Source organism: Dendrobium catenatum, unplaced genomic scaffold, assembly GCF_001605985.2.
Source record: "Dendrobium catenatum unplaced genomic scaffold, ASM160598v2 fragScaff_scaffold_156, whole genome shotgun sequence".
NCBI lineage: Eukaryota > Viridiplantae > Streptophyta > Magnoliopsida > Asparagales > Orchidaceae > Dendrobium > Dendrobium catenatum.
This window is the reverse complement of record NW_021318618.1, coordinates 6,040,323-6,051,351: the sequence shown is the minus strand read 5'-3', so window position 1 is coordinate 6,051,351 and position 11,029 is coordinate 6,040,323. Positions and strand designations below refer to the sequence as shown.

Genomic DNA, 11,029 nt, shown 5'->3' with positions numbered 1-11,029 from the left:
GACAAGCAGAATTCTGCAGGAACAAATAAGCATAGAAAACAGTGGAAAGATCTCAGGAAATTCCCCCACCAAACAGCCACCAAACAGCAGCCCTCAAAAAAGCCATCAATGAGGGCCAGCTGGCTGTCCAAAACCAGACAGCCAAACAGACCCAAACAGCAGCTGAAAAAAGGCAGAAAAACGTGCTGATTTTCTGCACTAGAAAAACAGATAAACTCGCCATTGGAAATTCCCCACCACACAAACAGCCACAGAAATCAGTCAGCAAGGGGGCCCGAAACAGCCACAGGAAAACATAGGGGTAAGGCCGGGAAAACAGCCAGCCAGCCGTGGGAACCAAAGGGCCAAGCACGGGAAAACTAGCATCCATCCACGGGAACCAAAGGCCAAGCACGGAAAATAAGCCAGCATAAGAAAACGAATAGACCAAAGGGGAAGAAAAGAGACAACAAGTGGGAGAACCAAAGAACATAAGAAGAAATCACAAGAGACAAAGGGAAAGTGGGGGAATGAATCTAATAAATCTCAATTTATGACGCTTAAGACACTCTAATAGATATTTAATTTGCTGACATCTAGTAGAGAAAGCATATTTATGAACTGGAACATAAGAAGATGCTCATTATATGAGTCCGCTCAAGTAGAACTTACAAAAATTTTCAATCAGCCTTCCCGGGAACCAAAGGGCCAAGCACGGAGAAAATAGCCAGCATAAGAAAACGAATAGACAAAGGGGAGGAAAGAGACACAAGTGGAGAAACACAAAGAGACATAAGAAGAAACCCCAAAGAGACAAAGGAAAGGGGAATGATCTAATAAATCTTCAATTTATGAGCTTAAGACACTCTAATAGATATTAATTTGCTGACATCTAGTAGAGGAAAGCATTTATTGAACTGAAACATAAGAAGATGCCTCATTAATGAGCCGGCTTCAAGTAGAACTTACAAAAATTCAACTCAAGCCATCCATCGGCGAACCAAAGGGCCAAGCACGGGAAAATAGCCTGCATGAAAAACGAATAGACAAGGGGAGGAAAAGAGAACAAAGTGGAAGTAACCAAAGGACATAAGAAGAAACCAAAGAGACAAGAAAGGGGGGAATGAATGCTTAATAATCTTCAATTTATGAGCTTAAAACTCTCATTAGATATTAAATTTGCCTGACATCTAGTTAGAGGAAAGCCATTATGAACTGAAACATAAGAAGATGCTTCATTAATGAAGCCGGCTCAGAGTAGAACTTACAAAAATTTCAACTCAACTTGTTTTGGAAACCGCCCCCCCACCTTCTCTACATCAATCTCCCACTTGAAAAACCCATCTCCCGATGAGTTTGGCTTTAGATTTGATCCAATAGGAAGCACATTCAAGTTCTGAACATATATCTTCGTTATTTCTTCAAAATCTTTCTGACTGATTTTGATTTTCACATTTCTCTAAACAAAGAACTCACAAGGCTCACATGAAATTACTAATGACTTTACCAAAGACTCACATAGAAACTCACAAACAAAACTTACCATGACATCAAAGACCACACACCGATAAAACTGACTCATAAACATAGGACATTTCCGCTTAACTTGCATCTGAACCAAAACTGATGCACCGCAAAATTTGGAAGGGACCCCTTCCAAATTTTTGCAAAGAAAAAATAAAGAAACTTTTTCTAGGTAATAGAAAAAGACACATAAAGATACGCCAAAAATAGACAATAAAACTAAAAACAACAACTTCCGATTAATATAAAATGATTACAGACGCTTCAAACTCTAGACACTTACAACGACGGCATAAAGACAAACACAACAAGCATCCTAAAGAAGCTTTGCCATGAGAAGAAGAATACAAGGTGGGGTAGCATACTTGCGGTGAGAAAAAGAGGTTAGAAGCCAAAGACAAGAGTGAGATGATGAGACATCCTTCAGCGATTTTGACACATGTACCATCAGGAGACCTGGAGATCAACGGCCTACGATCATGAGTTGTATTTTTAGTCATTTTTGTAGTAGTTTATTTTTATATTTTATACTTTTTTCATTTTTTCCCTAATGCGGCATCTTTGGTCGCTATTGTAGCCCAGGAGGGCCATTTTAGTCTTTGTTTCCTGTTGTCATATTTGAGACCTAATATTATGGCCCTTTCTTAATGTGAATAGTAGTTTTGATGAAATGAAAATTTAACCACTTTATGTTCTTTTTGTGACGTTCACCTCCCCGATCTCTTAGTTGGAGTTCGTTAGGAAGAAACTGATCTCTTTGGGGAGTTCTAGGTTTTTCTGTCTTTCTCTTTTTCTTTAGTTATCTTTCTTTAGATCAAAAATTCGTTGTTGTGGAGATTTGGATTAAAGTCACTAGTGGAGATTTGGAGTTTCATCGCTTTGGATTCCACCGAGAATTTCCCCCACAATCTCCCTTTCCTTGCTCACTGCCGCCGTCCTCCTGGACGTCAGACTGCCAGTCAGCAGCCCCTTCCCCCCCCCCCCCTAGCCCGCCACCTCAGCATCCACCTTGCCGCCAGCTCCCCTCCTTGACCCCAAGCCTGTTTGAATTTCAAATCCCCCTAATTAAGTCAATTTTCCTAATTAGTCTCATCTATTTAGGAGAAGCATTTAAGGGGATTAATGCTTCCTTTGAAATTCAAATTCTATTCAACCTCTTAATACGATCAAATTTTGAGAGTTACTTAAGAGATAATCAAATCTGAAATTATAATTTCAGATTTGATTAGGAATTAATTAATTCAAACTGTGGGCCCCTCCCTTTTAATTCCAATGCCTCAATCTCTCTTGACTCTATGGCTGGCCACCCTTACCACATCTAAATCCTCTCTCCAATTACATTAATTGCCTCCCATTAATTCCCTAATCCTTCACTAAACCACGATCCCCTTCCTTTGGAAAATTGAATTTAATTTTCAAATTAGTTTCTCCCTCCCCTCCACTTTCTCCTCACCACGAATGACAATTTCAGAAATTTGAAATAATTGCTTTTTTTTTTTTTCCCCTTCTAGAAGCTTTTCTCTCCTAGCCCGAGCTCCACTCTGGCCTTGGCTTGATTTCTCCAACCAAATCCCCTCCAACTTTAGAAATCTGACATTAATTCCAGATTTGGTAATCGTTGCCTTTTCTCGTGGCCTCTCAACCGGCCACCCCTTTCCACATCTTGGGTACCTCAGTCAATCCCTTGGCGAGGAGCCAATGGCGGAACCGAATAGAACTTTGGATTTGTGCATGACGATCGAGATCTAAGTTGAGCATCCTCCAATCACCGTTCTTTGACGTGGGCTTTGACCTTTCGACGACACCATCGAAGATTACATCGACCGTATCCATTACACTTAGTTTGACGTGATTCGACGAGCAAAGTCAAAGGATGTTGGATCACATGGTACGGAACCATCATTCCTCCACTCACCTCCCGCCACCTATCCAAGACGACGATCTAGGTTTCCTTCTTCCTCTGAGCGACCCGATTCTAATGTAGGAGACTCTTCTTCGCTAAAAGCCTAGACTACTTGAGCGTACGGGCTCCAAAGGTGAGAGTTTTCATTATTAAAATAGTGGATTCTTGTTCATCGTCGTAGCTTTACAATTGATCTTGCGTTTTCTTAAATTGCTTTTGGGTAATCGCTTCGCTCTTCTTTGCCTAAACAAGTTAAAACTAAGAACTCAAGGATCAATCTTGTTTAAGTAGTAACTTTATTTTGGGATTATTTTGTCTAAATTACTCTCTTTAATTTCTAAATAACCCCGCTTTTGTTTCACACATCAGGAGAAGCTCGCAAGGCTTCCTAGAAGAAGTGATGGAACGAAGTCGCCAAGCTTTCTAACAAAACCCGGCAGGTTTACATCTCCACAAATAACTCACATAACCATTCTAAACATTCCAAAAACAACTCCATATGTATAAGTCCAAAGAGGGCAGCCAAACAGCCCTTTTAAAAACCACTAAATAATCTCATTAAAATAGGAAATATATCAAAGGTCTAAGTCACCAAATAGAAAAACCAAAGACAGCAGGAATTTTGCCAGGAAAATGCATAAGAAACAGTGGAAGACTCATGGAAATCACCAAAACAGCCACCAAACAGCAGCCCTCAAAACAGCCATCAATGAGCGCTCAAGCTTGGCTGTCCAAAACCAGAAGCCAAACAGCGCCAAAACAGCAGCTGAAAAGGCCAGAAAAACGCTTGCTGATTTTCTGCACAGAAAACAGATTAAACTCCATGCGGAAACCCCCCCCCCCCAAACAACTACAGAAATCGAAGCCAGCAAGGGGCCCGAAAACAGCACAGGAATAACAGGGGTTAAGCACCGGGAAAAACAGCCAACCAGCGTGGGAACCAAAGAGGCCAAGCACGGGAAAACCAGCCAGCCATTCACGGGAACCAAAGGGCCAAGCACGGAGAAAACAGGCCAGCACAAGAAAACGAATAGAACAAAGGGGAGGAGAGAGAGACACAAGTGGGAGAAACCAAAGAGACACAAGAAGAAACCAAAGAAGCAAAGGAAAGGGAATTGATCTATAAATCTTCAACTTTATAAGCTTAAGGACACTTACTAGATATTAATGAAGAGCTAACATCTAGTAGAGGAAAGCATTTATGAGCTGAAACATAAGAAGAGGCCTCATTTAATGAGCTGGCTCAAGTAGAACTTACAAAAATTTCAACTCAACTTACAAGAAGAAACAAAGAGAAGAAAAGGGGGAATGATCTAATAAATCTTCAATTTATGAGCTTAAAGCACTCGTAACTATATTAATGAGCTGATCTATGTAGAGGAAAGCATTTATGAGCTGAAACATAAGAAGAGGCTCTTAATGAGCTAGCTCCAAGTAGAACTTACAAAAATTTCACTCAACTTGTTTTTAACACCCCCCCCCCTGTCTAACAATCAGCCTCCTAGTTAACTACCCTATCCAGTAAGGGATGAAAACTCTCAATTAAGTCTGCAGTTGATTTAAAATTTCAAAATTTTAACTCATCAGAAGAATGAAAATCGTGTCGATTAAGATGACGCAACTTGATGATCTGAGTAGTTTTTCCTATTTGATTGGTTGTTTATTTCTAAATTATGCATTATTAGTTTATTGGTGTGAACATGCCTATGATAAATATCCCATAGAGAAAAGTGTTCTTTGAATGTCTGTTTTAGTTTAGTTTGCATCTCTCTCTTCAATTCAACCATTAGTTATTTTCTCGGAATAGCTCTTTCCAAATCCTCCTCTCTTTTTATAATTATACACAAGCAACAATCTCTCTACCAAATCCCCCAACTTTCTCACCTACTCCTATACTTTTCTCTCTCTACAAGTTCTATCAGATACTTATTTCTCTCTCTGACTTTCTTTCATCATAAAGCAACTCAATTCAACCATTAGTTATTTTCTCGGAATAGCTCTTTCCAAATCCTCCTCTCTTTTTATAATTATACACAAGCAACAATCTCTCTACCAAATCCCCCAACTTTCTCACCTACTCCTATACTTTTCTCTCTCTACAAGTTCTATCAGATACTTATTTCTCTCTCTGACTTTCTTTCATCATAAAGCAACTAATATTGCCTCCTCTCTCACAGTATCGCCCTTCTACAACCATCTAGTTCATTCATTTGCTATTCCAATGAAACACCAACGTTACTCTCTCTTTCTCAATTCTCTACCACTCAACTTCTCTTTCAACGTCTTCTAAAACTGTCAAAATCATGTAAGAAATTGAAGTATCCTTTTGATTTCAATCCCTATGATGACTCAGTGACTCAAAGTTAAGAGTAGTTCTAAAGCAATCTAAAAAATGTAATATATTAGTGGATAAAGTATTAAAGTGGTACATACTACATATATTTAAAAGGTTGTGGTATTGAATATGTAATATAAACTACCTTGAACAATATATCAGTAATATGCTTTTCTATAACTTGCCATCCCATGTATAGAGCATATCTGGAATACAGGTTACGTTACTGCAACTATGATCTATATTTCATGGGTTCGTATCATGGAAACACCCTTTTGGCAATGCAAGGTTAAGGTTGCAGACATAACCCCTCCCCAAATACACATTAGGAGGAAGTCTCATGCAAAGGTTATACCCTTTCTTTTTATTATGATCGCATATTATGTGTGTCCATGTTTTTTCAATCATTATCCCCAAATGTCTAGCAGGCAATAGGAACGATGTTGCATACGTTAATATAACACTTCACACACATTATTGAAATCAGAACAAGAAACACCTTTTTTCTTATAAAAAAATAGATTTGTAAACTTCCGAATGGCAAAAATGGCAAGGCAAATGAGCAGCTTTGGAATGGAAGCAAGCTAAAATTAGCTAGAAAGACATCATAGGAGCATCGATTATAAAAATATGAACAGATGAGGAGGAACTTTGCGTCAAAACCATCGCAGCATAATAATTAGTCAAAAATTATATTGTTGAAATGATCTTCCTTCTTTTTCAGTTATTTCCCAGTTGATGGTTAATCTCTACGAAACCTGTGAAATTATATAGACCATAAGACTAACCAGAAAAAGGAGGAACACCCAATTCGACTCCCATATGAGCAAGCACATTCTGTATTTTACTCTTGCTGAGCTTTCCGGTATCATTTGTATCCAGATCAGTAAAAACATTCTCAGCTACCATAGCAAAATCATCCTCATCATCCAAAACGACTCGAAGCCCACTCCCATCCAAGATCGAAACAACAAGTGGGTCATCTGAAAATAAAAAATATGAGGAAATCTTCAGCTAAGCAGGATCATCCAAAGTCCACGTTCGAAAAAAGCAGGTCACTCACCTACTTTTCACAAGTTACAACATGATGCAAAATTAACAAACAGATTCAAGATAAGATATATGGTGACAAGTGGAGATGATGTACATATCTAATTATAGATATCATTAGAACCTATCACTATAACTGAAACGTCTAGCTTTAATATAGTTGCCCAGAGAGAAACTTCATATTAATCACGATAATACATCTTACAAATCAGTTTACTGGCTGAATGTAGAATCAGGAATAGGCATTTATTTTAGGAACTACGGAAGCAGCTTCCCAACTAGAAAAGGAATAGGTTGTCTATTTCTATCCATTCCGATGTTCAATCAAGTTCCTTAAATAACTAACCCACATTCCGCATAGAAAATTGATGAGCTTGTTCCAGCATTGAAAAGCTTAAATCTAAAAATTCAATAAATGAAAGAAGACATAGCAAGAAACCAATGATATATATGAGAACATCATCTTAACACAAAATGGTAAAAAGCTTGAAAGAGGTCGGATCATTAAGGGCTTAGAATCCTACAACTCTTGCTTTGATTTCATGACAATATATATTAATGTTGACCTACATATTGACCGTAGACCTGAAACCAGCCCACGACTCAATCGACCGGCCTCACCCCCACGATCCCATTCCTCACGAGCTCATATGCACGCAAGGAAGTTCCATGATTTACTCTGCCTCTCGATCGTCTTCTTCAGCCACAAGCAAAGCTGAGCCCAACATCCTCAGTGCCAACCTCCCCCAGCCACCTGTGAGCCTGACGCCCTCTGTCGAGCAAGCCAAGCCAAAACCCCTCACCTCCGCTTCTGACCTCCCCGCCCGCCTCCGACCCGATTCCATCTTCCTCTTCTCTCTGTTTATTATAATATATAATAACAAAAGAGAAGAAGAAGAATTTTCAAATAGATACCGCAATGAGGATCGTCGAAGACCTATTGATGTAGAATGGAGCTAGAAATTTGAAATTAATTCCTTCGAGTTTCCCTCTCTTTCGCTCCTGTAGTGGGGTTATGATAGGAAACACTTGTAGATCTCAAGTATTTCCTATCAATCTTCGGAGCGAGAATTCTTCACAAAATTCCGCATAAAATCACAAAAATAGTAGATAATTTGTATTATTTGATGAAAGGAACACGGAAAATAGCAAGATACACTTGATCCTCAATTCGAGAGGAGGATCGATCTCTCCCAAATCTCTAGACGCGGCTAGAGCCCAAAGAAAACCTAAATCTAAGAGATCTCAAATTTCAGCCAAATTCATGATGCCCTCACCCTAGGAAAACAAACTATTTAATGCATACAATTCAAAAGGAATTCCCTAAACAATCCCTACATTCAAATTTCCCTCTTAATTCCCCCAATATTCTTTCCTATTTGGCTCCCGCTCCAGCGGGCAGAAAAATTCTGCCCTGTTCGCGTCTAGGCCGGTCCCACGTGGACAGGTTGGACCGGTCCACTAGACCGGTCTAACAGGGACCGGTCTAACAAGTTAGCAGGAGAACAACTTTAGCAATCCTAGAGATGCCACCGAAAGAACGAGGATGCCTACGGTCATGATCCACGGAAAGTTAGCCGGAGGGGAAGACACCGGTAGATGTCCGATGATTTGGCAATGTCTGGAGAGTAGATGTTCTTCGATAGGTGTCAGGGTGAAGAGGATGTGGTCGACGTATCAGTCGACGGTGTCGTCAACTTCTAGTTGAGATCGAAGAACGGAGATTGTAAAATATCCACTAAACCTTGCTGGTCGTAGACGAATCTGTGGTCACGCTCGGGATCCGCCATCCATGGGGGAAAGGAGATCCAACTGTATAGTATATTCCTTTTCGGATTGTTGGTTTAGCAAGGGAATCAAAAATAATGGAGAGGGAGGATGGTAGGCTCGACCAAGGCTAGGGAAAGGAGATCCCTTCAGGTTTTAGATGTTAGGTGTTGGGTAAGGGAGGGGAAGGGATTAAAAGGGAAATTCTGAAATTAAATTTCAGATTCCCTATGATTGAAGGATTTGAATTTTAAAATTCAAACAATGAGGGAAGATGAGGGGCTAATTATCTCCTTAATTGGAGTTCTTAATTTAGGAAGGAAATAATTAGACTAAAGGGGAGAGAGGGGGATATAGGGAAAGGGGACGGCGGCTTCATGATGGGAGGGGAGGAGCTTGGAGGAAAGAAATCAAGGCTTACTTGATTTGGAATCTTAAATTAGGAAGAATTAATTTAATTTCAATCTAATTTAAAATTCAAATATGATTGATTTTGGAAACAGTCCTAAAATAGATATTCCTATTTTACGAACAAATTCAAATTCAAATTTCTTTGAATATGAATCATAAATTGTTTCCAAAATAGAAATCTAAAATAGGCAAGACTTGGAAGGCAAGATTTGATTGACGGGGCTAAGGAAAAAGGGAGGCGCGGTGGGTAGAGGGAGAGGGAGGACTTGGGGGAATTAATCCTTTGATTTGGGCCCAGGTTTGAAAGGAAAATAATGGAGGGAGGAAGCATGGGACTGGCCAAGAGAGAGGAGGGGGGAGGTGGCCGGCAGTTGGGTTGGGGTAGGGTGCCTCTTGGTCAAGAGGAGGGAGGAGGGGTGGGTGGTTGGTGGCGGTTTGGGGAGGGAAGGGAGGGTTGGCCGGTGGGGGGAAGGAGGGGAAGTGGGGTCTTGGGTCGGCGGCTAGGAGAGGGAGTTTGGTCGGTGGCCAATGGAGAAGGAGACGGGGAGTTTAGAGAAAGAAAGATAAATTATGAGTCCGGACACTTCCTGCGACTGATGGGTGCTACGTTGCCCTCACCTAGGGACTTCAAACCAAGAGCTCGGACACTTCCTACAGCTGGTGGGTATTTCGTTGCACTCACATGGGGACTTCCACTCTCCTAAGAACTCTCATAGCCCTCAAGAACAAAGTGCATAAAATTTTCTTCTTAATAATCCATTAACCATTACAAGAAAGGAGGAGATCACCTATACCGGGACCAATCAACATCCCAAAGCCCTAAGCTGTTGAATCCTATCCAGTTGGGTGGATTTGAAAGGGCAAGTGCCCTCGCTACCTCCCTTCGCGGGGAGGGGATGCTAGGAGGTTGCCGAAATTTTGAACAAAACAAAGAACCCCCACACTTAATAATAATAATAATAAATAATAATAACACTTAACTAAGCAAAAGTATTGTCATAAGGACATTCTGGAAACTACAACTAATTGAACATCTTTAAACCAAGATGTCAATTCATGTACTAAAGTTAATCACGTTGTTGACTAACAATTGAAGGATAAAATTTCTCATATTCATAAATTTGTTCTGTCATTGATTAAAAATGCTATAGAAATTCAAAATAGTTTTGATGAACTCATTGATCTTGGTAAAAAATTTGATGAGCTTTCTGTCTCTGTAGACAGGATAATGTGTATAGAAGTATGCTTATATGATTTCATTCTAGGCTTCTAGCTCTATCGCATATACTATGTAAAACCATTAATCTCGGGTATAAAATTCAGAAAGTGAAGGAAAATGAAGAAAAAGTAATAATTCAAATTGCATAGCCAAAGAAAATATTATTAAAGAATAATGTGACTCAGCATAGTCCAATGAAAGAAAGCCTATCAGGATCTTCTTAGGTGGTTCATGATTCATCCTTCAATATAGAATTTGAAGAGTTCATTGGCATTGGATTTAAAATAAAGAACGCAATACTATTGTTCTCTCAGGTTTAATTTTGAGCACTTAAAACTAGAGAAAGAGAATATGGAAGTGGTGTGGGCTCCAAAAATTCACGCCCCTGCCTCACCTCTTTCGGGAGAGTTTTAATGAATTAAGTTACGGGATAAATTTTTAAAAGGCAGATTGGGTTTGAAATAAGACACCACCCAGAGCTTTCGCCCTCATTTTGGAGGACTTTAGATATGAGTTTTTGTTTCCTATAGGCGCAAGCCCTTATAGTTAATTATCCCTCCCCATAACGAGAGAGAATTTTGATTAAGGCCATCCGTCAAACATATACGAAGTATATGGCGTATAGTTGCAGTAAGTTTGATATTTGGAAATTTAATATTTAAAATTTCACAATATTGCACTTAAAGCGAATGGTGGGGGAGGTGATGATGGACCCGATCAAGATCCCATGGCTTCATCATCCCGGGCCATCATGGTCCCTGGTCTACTTAGTCAAAGGAGGTAGTCGACCCAACCTAACAGAAGAATCTTTGTCGGCAGCCATGGGTTGCTTCGTCCAAGG

At 39.8% G+C, this 11,029-nt stretch overlaps 1 protein-coding gene across 1 annotated transcript in view; it reads right to left on the bottom strand.

Annotated features, from left to right (window-relative positions):
- The window catches only part of LOC110103687, a 33,770-nt gene that overhangs the window by 16,317 nt on the left and 6,424 nt on the right, over nucleotides 1-11,029 (bottom strand). Inside the window, exon 2 of the mRNA XM_020832494.2 lies at nucleotides 6,530-6,724. Coding sequence (XP_020688153.1) covers nucleotides 6,530-6,724 — 195 coding nt within the window. The remainder of the gene's footprint in view (nucleotides 1-6,529; nucleotides 6,725-11,029) is intronic.